Here is a 19692-nt window from a genome sequence, read left to right as displayed (position 1 = left end):
TCCACTTTGCCCAGGTCAGCCTTGCAACTAGGAGTGAATCTTGCTTCCACAGGTACTGGTTTTCCTGCAAGCTCTTCTGGCATCCAAGAAGAACAAGGGGGATCTGGAAGTCACAGCGCTGCTCCAGGAGGCTGTGGAACTCCACTTCAGCAGCATTCAAGGCCTCCCTATGAGCTGCGAGTACTTCGAAAAGCTGGACCCCCTCTTCCTGGTCTGTGTGGCCAAGGAGTACCTGCTCTTCTGCTCCAAGCAGGTGAACTGAACGTCTTTCGGCACAGAAAGCATCTGATGTGCAGGCTGAGGTGGCGTAACTGAAGGGATAGGGCACAGTCCCCAGGCAGGTGGAACCTTGGAGGGCAGGGGGTTGGGGGAACAGCGGGTCTCAGAACATGTAGCACACAGATCACCTGGGAAGTTGTTCAGCACACACGCAGACTGTGGTGGTGAGGCCCAAAGCCCTTCAGCTCTAATAAGCTCCCAGGTGATGCTGATGCTGATACTGCTGGGCCCAGGGGCCATACCCAAGGAGCAGGTGCTGCTGGCCCATGCCCCGCCTTTACCTTACACTAGACCTTGGCTCTCTTTTCTTCCGAGTCCTCCTAGGCAGTATGTTAGCCTAGACTGCTTATCCCACTTTCTTAGCCAGTTAAGATCCCTTGTGGACAAGGACTGCATGTTCACATCTCTATCTCCCCTCCACACCAAGCAGGGTAACATTCAGCAAGTGTCTGCTAGGTGGTGTGTCACTGCACACCACGTCTCGTTCTAGGCACCGAGGGGACAAGGGTGGATGAAGCAGGGTTCCCTAGGTGGGATGGGTCACCAGTCAGCGGGGGATACAGTGTATGTGTCCCATGTTGTCTAGTGCTTTCCGAGATCTCCTGGGGTATTTCTCAGCCAGTCCCCTGTGCTCCTGCAGCCCCGGGCACCTGGCCAGATGGTATCCCCACTTCTTAAACAAGTCACCCTCATCCTGACTCCTGTGGTCAAGGCAGCGCCCGCTCTGATGGAGTCCATGTATGTGATGGCGCAGGTCAAGTATCTCTCAGGTAAGCAGTGAATGCTGGCAGCCAGGTGGGGCTGTATCTTCTCACATCTGTTCTTCTGTTCAGGCACCTGCTGGAATTTCTGTTTCTCCACCCTTCCTCGCCCCTCCCCACCCAAATCCCTGCCCACAGATGTATCTACAGAGTCCCTGCCTGGGAAACTTACACCACAGGCACACTGGACCTCTCACCAGGCCTGCCCACTCCCCCAGCCATCTGACCCTCACCAGCAGGGGTCTGCCCTTTGTGTCTTGCTAACCTGACCTGTGCAGCTTGTAGTTACTGAATTTGGATAAAATGGTTCTTCAAATAGGGGGAAAAAATCCCTCATAACACTTGCATTCTATTTCCCATTTATCTGTTTTAAGATAATGGATTTCATATATTCCTACTTTTGATTTTTTAAAAAGATTTTATTTATTTTTATTGGAAAGTCAGATTTACAGTGAGAAGGAGAAGCAGAGAGAAAGATCTTCTGTCCACTGCTTCACTCCCCAAGTGGCTACAACAGCTAAAGCTGAGCCAATCCAAAGCCAGGAGCCAGGAGTCACCTCCAGGTCTCCCACATGGTTGCAGGGTCTTATGGCTCTGGGCCATCCTCAACTGCTTTCCCAGGCCACAAGCAGGAAACTGGATGGGAAGTGGAAGAACTGGGATACAAACCAGCACCCATATGGAATCCTAGGGCATGCAAGGCGAGGACTTTAGCCACTAAGCTACCATGCTAGGCCCCATTTATCTGTTTTAAATTATTTATTCATTTGAAGGGCAAAGAGATAGAGATCCCCCGTCCACTGGTTCAGTTCACCAATGCTCACTATAGCCCTGGGACAGCGGCACCTGGAATCCTGGGGTTCCATCCAGGTGAGGGTGGCAGGGAGGTTACAGGTGTGGAGCCAACACCTGCTGCTTTGCAGAGTGTCAGGGCAGGGAGTAAAGCAGCTGTGGGGCTGTGTGTCTAAGAAGGTTGATTGGGAAGGATTCAGGACCTCTGGGGTGCTACAGCTGTGTCCTTTCAGCTTTCAGCTCTTGAGACCCTGGCCCTGGTACCTGGCTCTCCTCACAGACACACTCCCTGCTCTGTAGGCTGCCCCACTGCACCCCTTCACCCCATCCAGTGTCCTGGGTGCATCCAGGGGATGCAGAAAGCCATGCCTGTGGCCATCCCTCAGCAATGCCCTGGGCGAGGTCTCCCCCAAGCCCTGTCTGCAGCCTCAGCCCTTCCTCTGCCCATCTTGGTATTAGGTTCCCCACCCCCGCTTGGAGGTCTCCCAGGGACAAGGCTGGAGAGGGAGGAAGGGAGGGAGAGTGGAGTGTCGCCAACAGTTTTGGGGCCAAAGCACAGACTCCAGCTGCTTAAGTTGCCATAGTGACCTCTTTAGGTTTCCACAGCACACAGGAAAGGAGCATAAGAGTCTGGGAGCCGGCAGCAGGTTCTCCCCACACACCAAGTTATTGGACCGCAAGCAGAAGCTGCTAAGGGATGTGGCTGTAGAGGGAGGGGGCTCCCCTAGCAACACGACACATTCTATACCTAGGCTGGCTGCCCCCTGTGCACCCCCAGAAGCACCAGCCTGGCATCAAGGCAGCTCCTCAACCCATGGGGCCTGGGGCTCAGAGATCAACTGGGTCCAGTTGGAATGCCCACTTTGTACCCTCCCAAGCCAAGTGCACCCTGAATCAGTGGAGCCACAGGCCTCCCATCTAATAGATATGGACAGATGTCATCAAATAAGACATTCTGCCAGCAGCGCCATTGTTACTGTGTTTTGTCCTGCTCTCCAGGGTGGGGATTGAGATTTAAGTGGTCCCTGGAGCTTCCAGATGGAACAGCACAGTGACCAAACCAGCTTCCCCAAGCCCTCCAGGGCCCAGCAGGCTGTCCCACCTGAATTTGGGTTTCCTAACTTCTGTCTGAGTCAAGGCGGGAACCGTAGCAAGTTTCAGTTTGAGGCAGGGAACTGAGCCAAGCCAAAGAGAACAGGGGGGAAATGCCCAGCGTGGCTGTTGCTGAATAAGAATAAGAACTCCATTTGGCCTCTACACCTGAGCTCTCAGGAGTCCTGAGGAGCCCTGCACCCCCGCCCCTTCAAGGAGCAGTTTCTGTGGTCTTCCTAGGAGAGCTGGAGAATGCGCAGAGCACCCTGAAGTGCTGCCTGGAACTGGATCCCACCTTTGTGGACTCCCATCTCCTCATGGCCCAGATCTGCCTGGCTCAAGGCAACTTGTCCATGTGTTCCCACTGCTTGGAGGTGGGCGTCAGCCACAACTTCCAGGTGGGAATCTTCTGTGCCCTGTGTCTGCTCAGTACCCCAAAGCCCAGCTGGCTATAGCCCATACTTGCCCCAGCCCCAACCCTCCCCTCACTTGCTTTGGTTTCTCTTTCTGACCCAAAGGGGTAAGGGCTGACCTGGAGGCTTTCTTCTGTGGCTGTTGTTTTTGTTCTAGCAGCAGAGGCCTGCTGGAACCCTGCTATGATCTCTCTAGGTCCGAGACCACCCCCTGTACCACTTCATCAAGGCCAGGGCACTCAACAAGTCCGGAGACCATGCAGAGGCCATCAAGACCCTGAAAATGATTGTGAGATTGCCCTCTATGAAGGTGGAAGAAGGCAAGAAGTGCCGAGGGCCCTCCCTGCAGCCCAGCGAGCGAGTGTCCATCCTCTTGGAGCTGGCGGATGCCCTCCGGCTGAATGGGGAACTGGTAGGCCATGGTGTGGCCTTTGCATGGGTCTGGGGCATGTTGGGAGCCAAGGTTTCTCTGGGAACCCAACTCTTTGGTTCTTCCCTCGCATCTTACTCATGCTGTTATTTGAGCCCTGGTCCACTAGGGAACATATGTATTCTCGGCCCTCAAAGGCTCGGTGACTTCCATTGCCCTCAAAATAAGTTCAAAGCCCAGAGGGTCCTGTAGCAGGCCTCTGCCCTGTCCCCATGAAGATCTCAAGGAGGTGGGCCAGCCCAGCAGGGCTACCACCCAGGGATGGTACAGATTTGGCATTGCATACCTTGCAGTGTCAATCACCCAGTGATCTCTATGAACCATATCCCATTGGAGGATTGCAGTACACAACCTACATAACTGCAGGAGACAGCTCTGAGGCCTTGGCAAATGTGGATGGGCAGAGCAGGGAGAACCTGGGCATCCATAACTGGTCCATGGGATCCACAAGCAGTACGGAGGCAGAGATGAGGCCTAGATTCTGTGTGTTCCCTCAACCACATCTGCTTCTGACTCCAGCAGCCTTGCCCAGGGGAAGGACCTTGTCCAGGACCATTCCCATGATCCTCTAGTAGCAGGGCCAGTAGCCTTCTCCTGTGATACTCCTGGTCCGTAGAGAAGGGTCTAGCCCATGAGGCCTTTCCCTTTGAAAGATAAAAATTGCTTTCTGGGCCCCGATGGGAAAGTGGAAATCTATTTCTTTTTCCTTTCTTCAATCTTGAAAAAAAAAAAAAGAAGAAAGAAAGAAAGAAAAAATGAAAAGTAGAGAAGGACCCTCCATCCTTAACCAGAGTAGGAGACACCTGTGTACAATAGTTGATTCACAGAGTCATTGATTGGGTCATTAGTTACCCAGGAACTCCCTCCCATATGCCAGGCCCATGACCAGAGCTGGGCCCAAAGGTGAAGAAGCCAGGGAGGCCCCTGTACTTTCAGAGGGGACCCTGGACTGGAACAAGGGGGAAGCAGGTGCTTGGCATGGGAGCCTGTCTATGCTAGGAATTTTCTGGGCTGGGGATGTAACCACAACATGGGAAAAGCAGGGGCATTCCTAGAAGAACCCAATTCCACCCCCCAAGAGAAGGGCAGGGCTGCTGGACAAGAGCCAGTCCAGGGGCGTAAGAAAGAGGAACTGAAAGGAGCTGGCGAAAAGCCCGAAACACACATCTGTGATGGTGAAATGAAATAACTGCACGTATGAAGTAAAATGGTACTCTTTGTAAACAAGCAGGGAATGGAACCCCTACTGTCTACACACACACACACACACACACACACACACACACACACACACACACACACATCCTAGAGACCATGGCCCGGTGCGGGGCCAGCAGAAGTGCAGGCCTAGGTTTATCCAAGAGCATAACCTGGTAGACTTTAGTGCCAATCACCTTAGCCCAAGAACAGCTTGACCCAAAGCAGGAAGGTACCAGAGGATGTGCCATGGGCCTGATCTAGAGTGAGACTGCCAACAGGTGGTAAGGTTCCAGAGGACAGTCGGGCTGTTACAGATGGAGGTTTCTGTACCCTAACTTAGCCAGACACCTTCTATCATCCAGGAACAGTGGTCATGAACTTGAGAGATATTTGCTGCTTCCCAAGCTGCCCTGCTGGTCAACTTAGACCATCTTATCCCTGACTTCCCCTCCAGCTCCCTGCTTGTGGCCTGGGAAAGCAGCAGAGGATGGCCCAAAGCCTTGGAACCCTGCCCCCACGTGGGAGACATGGGACCAGCTACAGGCTTCAGATTTGCTCAGCTCCAGCCATTGTAGCCATTTGGAGAGTGAACCAGCAGACAGAAGATCATCTTGTTTCTTGTCTCTAAATCTGATATGCCTGTCCAATAAAAATAAATATATTTTTTAAGATCTATATATTTTTATTGGAAAGGCAGGTTTGATTTACAGAGAGAAGGAAAGAAAGCTATTCTATCAACTGGCTCTCTCCCCAAATGGCTGCAACGGCCAGAACTGAACCAACCCAAAACCAGGAGCCAGGAGTTTCTTCCAGGTCTTCCACATGGGGGGAGGGAAGCAGGGAGTTGAAATGGGGCAGCTAGTACACGAACCAGCACCCATAGAGGATACTGGTGCCACAGGCAGAGGATGAACCTGTTGGAACACCGTAGCAGCCCTGTGGAGTTTTTCTGTTACAGCACATCAGATTAAGCCTTTGTTTGGAATGCTCACATCTCAGAGTGCTGATTGAATCCCAGCTACTCTGCCTCTGTTGCAGCTTCCTCCTCATGCATGCTGGGAGGCAGCAGATGATGGCTCAGGTATTGGAGACATCTCTGTCTTTCCTGTATCTATAACTCTACCTTACCAAGAAAAAGAAATAGATCTGGGGCAGGAGGAGTTATTTGTGTTCATTTTCTTTGAAAGGCAGGGAGGTAGAGACAGGGGGAGAACTTCCATCTGCTGTTTCACCCACCAAATGCCTGCAACATCCAGGGTTGGACCAGGCCAGAGTTAGGAGCCCAGAACTGTATCCTGGCCTCCTGAGTGGGTGGCAAGGGTGCCAATAGCGAGCTGTCACCACTGCCTCACATGGTGTGCATTTGCAAGAAGCTGGATCTAAAACAGAAGGGCTGGGCATTCAAACCAGGCCTTCTGAGAGGGTACACAGGTGCTCTGAGCAGTGACTTAGCCACTGAGCCTGTTGCCTCTCCACATGCTGTTCCTCCCCACCGGGAGAGGGGAGTGCTCTAGGTTTCCCTTAAAAGAGGCGTTAAGTGCCATCAGGCTGCCTGCAGGCTGGTGATGATGCCAAATGGAGGGTCCATTTGTTTGCCATACTGGTAGCACGAGGCCACCAAGGTCATACAGGATGCCATCAACGAGTTCAGCGGTACGCCAGAGGAAATGCGCATCACCATCGCCAACGCGGACCTGTCCCTGAGCAAGGGCCATGTGGACACAGCGCTGAGCATGCTGAGAAACATCACACCCAAGCAACCCTGCTACCTGGAAGCCAAGGAGAAGATGGCTGACATCTATCTGCACACCCACAAGGACGCGAGCCTCTACGTGGGCTGCTACCGGTGAGCACCTCCCACACGCACAGCCCTGGGGAGCATTGCTCCTCACATGCTAGCTGTTCAGCATGGCATTTCCCATGGATTAGAATGTGACAGGCCTTTGAACTCTGCTCCTGGAATCAACCCCTGACCCCAACCCCCCATCACCCTTTGCCTGGCTTCCATCCAAGCGGGAGAGTGTGGGCTTGGCTTCCAGAGCAACCAGGAGATTGCATCTCCATGCTGGCCACTGGCCCTGCTTGATCTTGAGATATCAGCAATGTGGACAAGACTACAGGGAGGTAGCCAAGGAGGGAGAACAGGCACCTGATGCCTCCAGCCACTGTCCCTTATTTGCTTGGTCTTAGAAGGTGCCTTTCCAGTCCTTTCCTTCAGGAAACACTCCAGTTGGGTGATATTGGGTGGGTCGGGGAAGGGAGCATGTTAGGAAAGAAAGGGGAGACTATACCCATAAGAAGCCCATAGGCACACAGCAGGTGGCACATTCAGCGTGGCTGCCTCCCGGACAGGGGCTCTGGAAGGCCAAGGAGGGGAAGGGGGTTAGGCCGCAGCCTTTGCCACTACTGCAGGGAACTAGTGCAATGCCTCATGCCCTGGGTTTCCTGAAGAATTGCATGATGGAGGAGGAGCCGCCATTCAGACTTGGTAGAAAAGGAGGTGACAGACTCAGAAAGATGAGGGGTACACATGGCTGGGATTCCTTTTGAGTTATCTTGTTAGTTTTTCATCTGCTGGTTCACTCACCAAATGGCTACAACAGTCAGAGCTGAGCTAATCCAAAGCCAGGATGTAGGAGCTTCTGGGTCTCCCATGTGGGTGCAGGCATTGGGCCATCGTCTACTGCTTTTCTAGGCACATTAGCAAGGGGCTGGATGGGAAGTGGAATAGCCAGGGCTTGAACTGGTACCCATACAGGATGCTGGTGCTGCAGGTGGAGGATTCACATGCAGTGCCCCAGTGCCAGTCCCCCTATTTTGTTGGTTTGTGTATTTTCAAGCACACTTCTATCAGTGAGAGTGCATCAACCTCACCGAATGTGAACAGTGCACAGAAAAGTAAGGAGCTCATTACGGGAGAAACAGGAGACATTGCTGAAGGACTTTGTTGGGAGGAGGCGGGTCTGTTTTTCTTCCTTTTAAAACCTTTCTTCTCTTTTTTAATTTCACAGACATATAAAAATGGCACATAGTTCTGGGGTGCTATGGGATGCTTCATTCCGCATGTGCACTGTGTCGTTTCCAATCGGGGTCACTGTATCTTTTCAGACCTTGACCATTTCTTTGCAGTGAAGCTATCCTCAATCCCATCTTCTACAGTTTTTGAAAAGAAAGAACTATACAGTTCATGATTTATAGCCAGCCCACTGTACAGTATAACCCAGAATGTTTTAGTCCTGGTTAGCACTAGTCTAGTCCTCATCCATCGATCTGTCCTTGGCCTACGTTTGCTCCCTGCTTCTTGGCCCAGCCCCGAGAACAACCCCCCACCCTGCCCTTAGCTGGGTACCTTCTGTGAGCTCTCTGTCCCTCTTGCAGTGAGCTCTGCGAATACCTGCCTGGTCCCCACTCCAGCCTGCTCCTGGGCGACGCATACATGAGCATCCAGCAGGTGAGTGAGTTGCCCACATTCCTGCCCAACGACAGCTCCCAGCCTTGCTTCTCCAGAGGGAGTGAGGAAAAAGACACTCTCTCCCACCCACCCACCCTTCACTCTTTCTACCAGCCCGAGAAGGCCCTGGAAGTCTATGAGGAGGCCTGTAGGAAGAACCCACAGGACGCTTCCCTCATCAGCAGAACCGGGCAAGCTTACGTGAAAACACACCAGTACACCAGGGTCAGGCTGGGCTGGGCCGGGGGATGGCAGGGGTGGTGGGCAGTGGAGTGGAGGAGGGCCAGACTGAGGTGCACCCCTCTTAGCCCCCTGGCAAAGGGGGTGCCAAGGTCCATGCTGCATCCCACCCAAAAGCTCTGTACCCACTGGGAGAGCCTTCCTTTTTTTTTATTTATTTATTTATTTATTTATTTATTTATTTATTTATTTATTTATTTATTTTTAAAGATTTTATTGTTATTGGAAAGCTGGATATATAGAGAGGAGGAGAGACAAAGAGGAAGATCTTCCATCCGATGTTTCACTCCCCAAGTGAGCCGCAACGGCCGGTACGCGCCGATCCGAAGCCGGGAACCAGGAACCTCTTCCTGGTCTCCCACACGGGTGCAGGCTCCCAAAGCTTTGGGCCGTCCTCGACTGCTTTCCCAGGCCACAAGCAGGGAGCTGGATGGGAAGTGGAGCTGCGGGATTAGAACCGGCGCCCGTATGGGATCCCAGGGCTTTCAAGGCGAGGACCTTAGCCGCTAGGCCACACCGCCAGGCCCAAGATTTATTTTTTAATCTTAGCTTTGAGGTTTTGCAGAGGCGCACGGGTGGGGGTGGCCCCCAAGGGCAAGGTGACAGTCAGACACTCAATCAGGCACTCGGTGGGGACCCAGACCTGAGGCCAGCATTTCCTGTTTGTTAACACGAAGGCAATTAACTATTACGAGGCTGCACAGAAGATGAGTGGGCAAGACTCGGTGTGCTGTGATCTCGCCAAGCTGCTCCTGAAGCTGAAGAAATTCAGCCGAGCAGAAAGAGTTCTGAAGCAGGCCCTGGCATGTGATGGGGGTAAGGCCGCAAGCTAAGTTACCCCCTACCCCCGCTCCAGCCCTCCACAGGCATGAGCATCCTATTCACCCATGGCCCCTGAGTCCCGTTCCACCGACAACCTGGCCTCCCAGGAACTGGAGAACACTAAACCTGAGTTTCCATTTAGCAGCCAAAGACATCCCGTCCATGATCAAGGATGTTGAATACTTGCTTTTGCTTGCAAAAGTTTACAAGAGCCATAGGAGAGAAGATGTGCTGGAGACTTTGAACAAGGTAATGGACAGGTGGCCTCCAGCTGGTCATGTGCTGGTTCCTATTGGAAACTTGGGCAAATATGGAAGGTCCCAGACCTGTTTTGGCCTGCCATTCATCCCCCAAAAACCCTATTCTAGACTCATGCATCCAATGATAGTAAGCAGGGTGCTCCTGGCTGGGCTGGGCAGGGCAAGAACGAAGGCAGTGGTGATGATGGTGATTCTAGCACCAGCCAGCCCTGTGCCTTGGAAGCTCCCAGGAGCTTTTGGAGTTCAACACTGTGACATCCACACCTAACAGAGGTGGCTCCCAGAGTTAAACAGGGCGGCCAACATCAAGTGCCAGCAGGTGGTAGAGCTGAAATCAGAACTAGGTCTAGCTTGTCCAGCCCATATCCTTTCCACATGGGGGGGATGCGCCAACATTCCTGGCACACCTGCTTTGCCTTCTCTTCCCAAGGGTCTGACCTTGCACTTGTTCCTGGCATGCTCCCAGGGCGATGGAGAGTGGTCCTCCTTCTAACCACTTGAGATTGCCATCGCCCCTGCTCACCACTGGGTTCCCATCCCTCTGCTTGGCCCTCCGTGAGCCAAGCCCTGAATCACACCCACCTACCACAGCTTAACCCAGGCATCTTTGTAGCCTCTTGCCTCTTACATGCCTGATCATTTTATGTCATGTGTATTTGTGGGAGCCCCCAAAATTCCCAGCAAGGCAACACGTTCAGAGCAGATGCATCCGTCAAAATGTAGCCTAGACGCATTGGGCACCTACTGTGTGCTTGTCCTAGCCTGTGGGGGTAGCCGAAGGCAGAGAAACACAGCAGCACAGATGCAACAGAGAACCAGGCCAATGGGGTGACAGAGTGTCTGGTCCCAGTGCCCTTGCCTTGGTTTCTGCCCCAGGTACGGGAAGGCATGCCAGCCTGCCTCCTGGGTACCCAGCAGGTGCCCTTGCCTGTCCAGAGTGACCCAAGTTCGTCCAAGGGCCCTGGAGTTGCCCCCTTTCTAATCCTGTGTTTCAGGAAGAAAGGCTTGAGGCTTTCTCACCTGGCCCCTCAGTTCCCGAATTTCCAATCTGGGGCTCTATCGGTTTCCCCAAGGCACTGGACGTCCAGGCTCGGATACTGAAGCGGGTTCCCCTGGAGCAGCCGGAAATGCTGCCCTCCCAGAAGCAACTGGCCACCTCCATCTGCATCCAGTTTGGCGAGCACTACTTGGCCGAGAAGGAGTACGTCAAGGCGGTGCGGTCTTACAAGGAGGCCCTGTCTTTCTCGCCCATGGATAACCAGGTGGCTGGCGCTCTCAGAGCTAGACACTGTTCCCTTCCATAGGGGCACAACCCCTTGCCGAACCCCTAGCCTGCCCAAGGGGCCAGGCCCTTGCTGTCCCTGCACAGGCCAGCAGCAGTTCCCAGGGTGAGGGTCCCGCTCCAGTTGAACCAGGTCCTCACCCACTACAGCCCGTGAAGTGAGGCTCAGTAGGCACCCTGCAGACAGCACCCTGTGGAGGTTGGAGCAGGCAAGGTGGTGCTGACAGCGATGGCATTTCTTGGTCTCTCTGGGGAGGCAGGGAGGCGACGGAGGCTGTGGCCACCAGTGTTCAGGTTCTAAGGTGTTGTGAAGTTGTGAGGAACAAGTGGCTCCAGACCAGGGGATAGAGGCTGCAAGAGCTGAGGGACAAATCTGTCCAGTCACTTAGTGAACACTCACTCAGTTTGCACCAGGAACTGTGCTAGGCTTGGTCAGAGTTGAACAAGGTATGGCCCCTGGCCACAGGTGGCCCCAGGAGAGCTCAGGGTGGGCCCAACAACATGTTATGCATGACCGGGTATCTGTCCTGATGCTGAGGGTAGAGTACTCAGACCAAGGAACCCAACTCTCTCCCCGATGAGCGAGACCAGTCTGGGGCTGGAGGTGGGTTAGTTTGTGGTTCACCTGGGATGTCTGGGATTCTCACCGTGAGGAAAGAGAGGGTTGGCGGGGCTGGGGGTGGTATCCTGGGGCATTCTGAGACTTACTTTGAAGACAGGGGCAACAGAAATGGAGCAATGAGCCACTGGGGGCCATCCTGGGATTTGCCCCCCTCAACATTCACTTGGTGGTCTGTCACCCCCGCCCCCCCGCCTTCTCCCAGGTGATGCTGGAGCTGGCGCGGATCCACCTGCTTCAGGGGCACCTGGATTTGTGTGAGCAACAGTGTGCGGCCCTCCTGCACACAGAGCAGACACATGAGGCTGCGGCTGCGGTAGGAGGACCCTGAACTCCCTCTCCCCGTTTCTCTTCCTTTCGCTTCCCCTCCCCAGGGTCCCTGTAACCTGGAGTGAGCTGCTTTTTAGCCATGTATCCTCACAAACCTTTCTGAGCCCCTCTGAGCTGCCCCTTGCCCTTCAGCCTGGGGAGGCGGGCTGGCCAGCAGGGGGCAGCAGCAGCCTCCCAGGCCAAGAGGAGAACAGTGAGGTTGATTCACTCCCGGGAAGAGGGAGGAGGTGACAGCCAGGGCGAGACAAGTTCCTGTCTTTTTTCTGCCTGTCACCCTGACCTTTTGAGGGGGAAGAGAGAACCCTTGCAGGGTTGAGGGGGCCCCAGCTATCCATACTTGTACCACCCAAGTTAGCTATTCTAGGGTGGAAGTGGAGAGGCCAGTTCTGTGTGCCAAGACCCAGCTGGGCTGTACATCTGGGCCTCACCTTTCTTCACTCAACCCAGCATCTCCCTGCCCAAACTCAAGCCCCTCTGCCCACGTAGTGCCCACCTCTGTCCATTCCTGTCACCATTTCTCCCACAGCCTTAAGAGAATCTGCCCTTAAGTACTTCCTGACCATCCCTTCTTACTTTACCACCACCACGGTGCCCCTCTCCCTGCACACCTGTGCATGCCCATGCATACTGCGCTCGGGCATCCCACAGCCAGCCTGGTTTGTCTTCTCACAGATGATGGCCGATCTGATGTTTCGAAAGCAGAAGTATGAAGCTGCCATCCACCTGTACCGCCAAATCCTGGAAAAAGTGCCAGGTGCTTCATTCACTTAGCCTGTTGCCACATGGGTTTCCACCCAGCCAGGGCGGCTCTCTGGGAGAAGGGTGGGCCCTCTCCCCTCCTTCCTGACCTGGCAGAGGAAGCCCCTTCCTCTCTCTGATTGTTCCCAGAGAGGCAGGAAACTGATAAAGACCCAGTGGAACGTGCCGGCCCTTCCCAAGACCAAGAGGCCAGTTCCTGGTCCCCAGTACTTGGCACCAGACCCAGGACAGCCTGTCTGTCCCCAAGTCATAGCCACCAACAGTTTCACCCAGTCCCCTGCTGAGGTCACTACCTCCTGGATGGGATGAGAAGTTCCCCGCCACCCTGTAGCTCCATTCCCACAGGGTGGCCACAGACCTGGCAGGCCACAGTGGCTAGATGGGTGGGGCCAGGCTTGCCAGGCTGTGAACACTGGCTGGTAACTTCACAGCTGTAGAAACTCCAGCAAATGACTCTGTGGCTCAGCTCTTCATCCTGTAGTTAACCCTTTCTGTCCTGATGACCTGTAAACATTGTCAACCATGGTTAGATGGTAATGTCGCTATGTCCATCCCCTGCCCCCCACTCGCTCAGCCCACACTGGCAGTGTCTCCTGGGTCTTCCAAGAGGTCCAGCCACCTCCAGGGGCCACAGGAACCACCCCCCTCGCTGGACCTTCACACCCTTATGCCTCTGATCTTGTTTCAGACAATTTCTCTGTATTGGATAAACTGATCGATCTGCTGCAGAGAAGTGGCCAACTTGAAGATGCTCCTGCCTTCTTTGAGCTAGCCCTCAGAGTCTCCAGTCGAATACCTTTGGAGCCGGGGTTCAATTACTGCAGAGGCATCTACTGCTGGTGAGCTCAGGATGCATGGGTGTGTCAAGTGGCAGGTGGCTGTGGGCAGGGCAGGGCAGCTGAGTCGGCAGCTTAGCAGAAGGAAGCAAGGAGCCTGCAGGCATGGGATCCAGCCTCCAGGCGCGTGCCTCTGGGCCCTTGGTCTCCTTGATTCATGGTGTTTCCCCTCACTGCAGGCACATAGGACAGCCCAATGAAGCCTTGAAGTTCCTAAACAAAGCACGCAAGGACAGCACTTGGGGCCAGCGTGCCACCTACTACATGGTGCAGATCTGTCTGAACCCAGACAAGGAGATTATGGGTGGAGAGGCTTTTGAGAACCTGTCTGAGAGCAAGTAAGGGCATCACAGTGGGGAGAGGCAGGGGGAGGGGGCTGTGAGGCAGGACCCTTGGAGAGGCGGAGGAAAAGCCCTTGACTCCCTGGGCTGGTGGCTGGGTGGACAGATGTGCACCCTATGCCCTGCAGCTCTGCCTTGAGGAAGGAGTTGGAGCAGCAGGGCCTGCGCACAGCTGTGAAGCTGCTGCTGGAGTTTGGCCCGCACACGGCCACAGCCCACACCCAGCTGCGGCTACTGCAGAATCTCTGCCTGCTGGCCACTAGGGAGAAGGCAAACATGGAGACAGCACTGAGCACATTCATCGAGATGGCCCAGGCTGAGGTGCAGTAGTGGCAGGCATGGTCAGGGTGGGCAGGCCACGGGATGAGGGTGGAGGGTGTGGCGGGCAGGGGCCCAGGTAAAGACCAAGGTCAACTTTCCACCTGGCTCACAGAGGGACAGCGTTCCTGCCCTGCTGGCCATGGCGCAGGCCTACATGCTGCTGAAGCAGATCCCCAAGGCACGCACACAGCTGAAGCGCCTGGCCAAGGTTCCCTGGGTGCTGCCCGAGGCCGAAGACCTGGAGAAGAGCTGGCTCCTTCTGGCCGACATCTACTGCCAGGGCGGCAAGTTCGACCTGGCCTCGGAGCTGCTGCGGCGCTGCTTGCAGTACAACAAGGTGAGGTGCGGCCTATAGCAGGTGGTGGCGGTGGGTCGGGGAGACACTAGGGGACAGGCCCAGGGAGGGCGAGTGACCTCAGCAACACTGAGCAGGAACCAGATGGAATGGGAATGAGAGAGAGACCTATCACGACAGGATTGGGTGACAATGTAAGGCAGAGGAGGACCACAGCAGGGAGGAGGGAGCATGCAGGGTTTGGGCCGGGCCATGGGGCCTGCCTAGGTCAGAGCACAGCACAGATAAGGGTAGAAGGGACAGGAGGACTGTGCAGACGGGGTTGTGGCAGCATCAAGGCAGCAGAGAAGGGAGCACCTGGCTCATCCCTCGGCACAGGCAGGGCACCCCCGGAGTCCCTGGGCAGCCTGACTTGACGCAGCTCGCAACCATCACAACCCTCCCCACCCCAGGCCCCATCCTGCATCTGCCCTGATCCCCACCCCCGCCATGCACACACAGTGACTTTGCTGGGTTCTCTTTTGCAGTCCTGCTGCAAGGCCTATGAGTACATGGGCTTCATCATGGAGAAGGAACAGTCCTACATGGACGCGGCCACCAACTACGAGCTGGCCTGGAAGTACAGTCACCACGCAAGCCCCGCTGTGGGTAAGAAAGGGAGGTGGGTGTCAGGCCCCCACACTGACCCTCAGGGCACCAAAGAGGGGTTCCTGCGCCATCAGCATGCCAACGTCTACACTCCTTCCCACTCCCCAACAGGATTCAAACTCGCTTTCAACTACCTGAAGGGCAAGAGATTTGTGGAGGCCATTGAAGTCTGCCACAGCGTAAGCCCCTCCCCCGCTTCCAGGACATCAGATGGGAGGGCCCAGATGTATGGGTGGGGACCCCCTGCCTTAATCTACACCCCCATTCTCTCTCTCTCATCAGGTCCTGGCAGAGTACCCCAACTACCCCAAGATCAGAGAAGAGATTCTGGCAAAGGCCCAAGGGTCCCTAAAGCCCTAGCTGTGGTCAGAGAAGGGCCTGGGCCAGCAGAAGCCTTACCGAGGGCTGGGCAATAGGTGGGCAGAGAAGGGGGGATTCGGGAAAGGGTGTGTTCCCCTGTTTCGAAACCATGTGTGGCTTACCTTGAATCACACCTCACCTGCTTTAAGGGGCATCCCCAAGTGCCACTTTTTTTTCAAAAATTTTTTTTTACTTAAAGGCAGATTTTACAGACAGAGAAGGAGAGACAGAAAAAGAAATCTTCCATCCATTGATTCATTCCCAAAGTTGTCACATTAGCCATGGTAGGGTTGATCCGAAGCCAAGAGCCAAGGAACTTCTTATGGGTGTTCAGTATGGGTGTAGGGGCCCCAAGCACTTGGGCCATCCTCCACTGTTTCCCCAGGTCATAAACAGGGAGCTGGATTAGAAGTGGAGCAGCTGGGACTTGAACCAGTACCTATGTGGGAAGCTGGAACCACAGGTGAAGGCTCAACTTGCTGTAGCACAGGACTGGCCCCAAGCTTCACAGTTTTAAAACACAAAGTCATTTTGGAGCTTCTGTAGGGCTCATGGGGCACCTCCCCCACAGACTCTGGGAGGGGCTCGGGTGGACAGAGGTGCCCCATCCGCCATGGTAAAGTACAACGCCAGTGGCAGCTCACAGACACCTGCCAGTGGCTTTTCTTTCCCTCGCTGGAGCAGGCTTTTGTGTCCTTCCCTGTCCTGGTCGTCCTCAACATCCTTCAGGGGCTAAAGCGAGGACACTGCTCCCCGGGGCCGGGCCGTGCTACCCACCAGGCCAACCTTGGCAGGGGGCCCAGGCTGCCATGGGCAGAGGGCCCAGACAGGAGGGCCAGCTGCATGAAGCCCCCATAGCCAAGGTTGCAAGGGCCATTGTCCCACCCTGGCTGTACAGTCTGCTCCTTCCCTTCCCCATCCCCCTACTCAGGCTTCAGCTGGCTTCTGCCAGTCCTCACCATTTGAGGCAACTCCAATCTCTCTTGGCCTGGTGCAGAGAAGCACGGCCTAAGGAGAAACCATCCCCACTTCAGCCTTCACAAAAGGCCGAAGCCAGCTAATTCACCCTCCAGAAAGCCTCTCCTTATGGCCCAAAGGGGCGCCCCCGCATAGATGAATAATGTCATTGTAACTGGCCAGGGGTGGCAGAGGTCACCTTCCCCGTGTCCCAGTACTGCTCTTCCTGTTTTTCAGGATGGCAGTAATGGGCCTGTTTGGCCTCCGGAGAAGGAACTCTGGAGGCCTAAACTCTTCCCATGTGACCTCGCCTCCTCTAGGTCTCCATCTGTGGCAGCAGGATGTTGGGCCAGACCTGTGTCTCAAATCCTAGTGCAAATCTCTGCCACCCGTGTGGGGTAAACATTCCACAGTTGGTTAACTATAGGTCCATACATTATTATTTTGCACATTTTTATTTGAAAGAGACAGCATGCTCCCATCCATTGGTTTACTCCTCAGACACCTGCCACTAGGCTAGATCTCCTCCATGAGTACCAGGGACCCAATTCCTTGAGCATTAGCAGGAAACTGTAACGAGCCAGAGTTGGAAATTGGATCCTGGGACCCCAAATTTGGGTGCATCCTTGCCACTAAGCATTTATGCCTGCTGTATACCATTTTTATGTAAAGGAGGAAAAAAAAGAAAAACTCATAAATTCATGGGTGTTGGCCTGGCTTTTCAGTGATGGAGAGTTAAATACTTAGCATAAGTAGAGTTTAGATACAGCGGTGTTTTCAAGCCAAATGACCTGTTGACTCAGGTCTGGAAACCATCAGAGTCCCTTCAAGGCTGTGTGATCTGCTCCTGGAGGCTGCCAAGCCTCGTTTAACACCACACGGACTGCTCAGCCTGCTGGCAAGAACAGTGTCCGGAACACCTTCCCTGGGTCTCTGCCCTCCTTGCAATGATCTGCTTGACAACCCCCATGTTGTCGGGGACTCTCCAAAGGGTGCTGCTGTAGATGGAGCGCAAATTGTGTTTTAGCTGCCATAAAACTACAAGATGTGTTCTCTGTTTTGCACACATGCACAGCCAGCAATCAACCTGGTGGCCCTGGAAGGGAGTTGGCAAACCTTGGTCCAGTCCTTGGCTGAGTCTATGGGCAGCGTGGACACCAGCTACATACTGAAGCCACTGAGCACTCCCACCCAGAGCCCTGGCGGAGACCCAGGTTTCTGGCACTTGTGTGCTGAAGCGAGCTCTACAATGCTGGGAGTGGCGGTGGGGGAGGGGGCAGACTTCAGCAAAGAAGAGACCCATAACAGGGGTGTGTGCCAGATTTCTAATCCTGAGAAGCACATTGCATCCCTGGCTATGGTGATGACAGGGACATGCTGCCTCACCAAGCCCTCATGTCCCCGAATGGCCATGGGGTCACATCCATACATGTCTGGAGGGGAAGGAGAAGCAGACCCACAGAAAGAGATTTAACATCTGGAAGAAGAGAGGCAGAGATAAGAGTGCAGGATGCACACGGTACACAGGGCTTGCCTGGTCCAGGCCCTCTAAGGTGCTCTGTACATATGGGATGAACAAGCTTAAGAAGTGATTGTAACACGTCTATACATCCAGGAAGCCCAGGAACAGAGTAGGTAATCTGCCCAAGTCACTGCACTAGGGGCTCCTGGGTTGGCATTGTGGTGGGTAAAGCTACCTGCTAGGACACTGGCATGATTTTTTTTTTCTTTTTAGACATACTTATTGGAAAGGTAGATTTATAGAGAATAGAAAGATCTCCTGTCTGCTAGTTCACTTCCCAAATGGCCATAATGGCCAGAGCTGAGCAAATCTGAAGCCAGAAGCCAGGAACTTCTTCTGGGTCTCCCATGTGGGTGCAGGGTCCCAAGGCTTTGGGCCATTCTCTACTGCTTTCCCAGACCATAAGCAAATAGCTAGATAGGAAGTGGAGCAGCTGTTACACAGATCAGTGCCCATATAGGTGCATGCAAGGTGAGGATTTTAGCCACTGAGCTATCACATCGGGCTCTGGTATCCTGTATGGGTGCAAGTTCAAGTCCCAGCTGCTCTACTTCCAATCTAGCTCCCTGCTAGTATGCAATAAGTGCTTGGGCCTCTGCACTCACTTGGGAGAACTGGAAGAAACTCCTGGTATGTAAAACCCCCAATCGTTGCAGCTCTTTGGGGGGCGAACCAGTAGATCTCTCTCTGTAACTTTACCTTTAACAAGAAAAAAAACATAGGGCCTGGCGGCGTGGCCTAGCGGCTAAAGTCCTCGCCTTGAAAGCCCCGGGATCCCATATGGGCGCCGGTTCTAGTCCCGGCGGCTCCACCCATGCCATCTGACCCAACCGCATGGCTCCCCACAACTTCCCATCCAGCTCCCTGCTTGTGGACTGGGAAAGCAGTTGAGGACAGCCCAATGCTTTGGGACCCTGCGCCCGCGTGGGAGACCCGGAGGAGGTTCCTGGCTCCCAGCATCGGATTGGCGCGCACGGCCCATTGCAGCTCACTTGGGGAGTGAATCATCGGACGGAAGATCTTCCTCTCTGTCTCTCCTCCTCTGTATATATCTGGCTGTAATAAAATGAATAAATCTTTAAAAAAAAAAAAAGAAAAAAGCATAGCCTCTGTGTGTGTGTGCGGGGGTGCCCCTTCAGCACCTCCCCCGTACCCCACCCTTCTCAGCACCCTACAGATCCTTCCTAAGGGTGAGGATGGCCATTCTCCTCCTCAGGCTCCCAAGACCAGGGCTTCCTAGGGCAGGGTGCGGCCTGCGGCTCTGGCCCACAGCTGCTGGGGGACAGGTCCAACAGGTCTGGCTGGTGTAGATGAAGCTCTGTGGCTTCCGGTGCTTCAGTCCCCAGGGACCCCAGCTGCTGGGTCCATGACCAAGGTCAGGCCTCCACCAGCCACAGCTGGAACAGTTTCACTCTGAGCCAGCCCCCAGTTCAAGAGGGTACCTTTACTCCACCGAAGTCCCACTGCTGCCCTGGGCAACCAGTGGAGAGGAAGAGGTTAACCTGCAGAAGCTGCTCCATCTGCCAGGCTGGCCTTGGCTGGCTTCCTGGCTCCAAGCTGACTGGAGGGAGGCCCAGTGGGCCAGGTGCCCCCTCAACCTGCTGCCTATACTAGCTACCCCTTCACACACCCTCCCCAGGGTGCACCTGCATTCCCCATCTCTTTGATGCAAACCACACCAC

The 19692-nt window shown here is 54.5% G+C and overlaps 1 protein-coding gene across 5 annotated transcripts in view; it reads left to right on the top strand.

Annotated features, from left to right (window-relative positions):
• The window catches only part of TTC21A (tetratricopeptide repeat domain 21A), a 29630-nt gene extending 12700 nt beyond the window's left edge, over positions 1 to 16930 (top strand). The window contains exons 11-30 of one of the 5 annotated variants that reach the window (XR_009247337.1): positions 53 to 253; positions 920 to 1049; positions 3141 to 3322; positions 3534 to 3749; positions 6575 to 6813; positions 8346 to 8418; positions 8533 to 8643; positions 9336 to 9474; positions 9623 to 9729; positions 10814 to 11002; positions 11847 to 11957; positions 12644 to 12725; positions 13419 to 13569; positions 13746 to 13904; positions 14036 to 14228; positions 14341 to 14565; positions 15051 to 15171; positions 15283 to 15350; positions 15454 to 15587; positions 15917 to 16930. Coding sequence is in view for 4 of the 5 variants with exons in the window: in XM_058678579.1 (XP_058534562.1) it covers positions 53 to 253; positions 920 to 1049; positions 3141 to 3322; positions 3534 to 3749; positions 6575 to 6813; positions 8346 to 8418; positions 8533 to 8643; positions 9336 to 9474; positions 9623 to 9729; positions 10814 to 11002; positions 11847 to 11957; positions 12644 to 12725; positions 13419 to 13569; positions 13746 to 13904; positions 14036 to 14228; positions 14341 to 14565; positions 15051 to 15171; positions 15283 to 15350; positions 15454 to 15531 (2775 nt within the window). In the remaining variant the exon portion in view is untranslated. Of the gene's footprint in view, positions 1 to 52; positions 254 to 919; positions 1050 to 3140; positions 3323 to 3533; positions 3750 to 6574; positions 6814 to 8345; positions 8419 to 8532; positions 8644 to 9335; positions 9475 to 9622; positions 9730 to 10813; positions 11003 to 11846; positions 11958 to 12643; positions 12726 to 13418; positions 13570 to 13745; positions 13905 to 14035; positions 14229 to 14340; positions 14566 to 15050; positions 15172 to 15282; positions 15351 to 15453 lie in introns of all 5 variants that reach the window. The other 4 variants (XM_036497490.2, XM_004581372.2, XM_058678580.1 and 1 more) reach the window with 4 other exon arrangements.
• Positions 16931 to 19692: the final 2762 nt, after the last annotated feature.

The sequence above is a fragment of the Ochotona princeps genome, chromosome 21 (assembly GCF_030435755.1).
Source record: "Ochotona princeps isolate mOchPri1 chromosome 21, mOchPri1.hap1, whole genome shotgun sequence".
Lineage (NCBI taxonomy): Eukaryota > Metazoa > Chordata > Mammalia > Lagomorpha > Ochotonidae > Ochotona > Ochotona princeps.
Note: the sequence above shows the minus strand (reverse complement) of the source record. Positions and strands in the feature narration are given on the sequence as shown.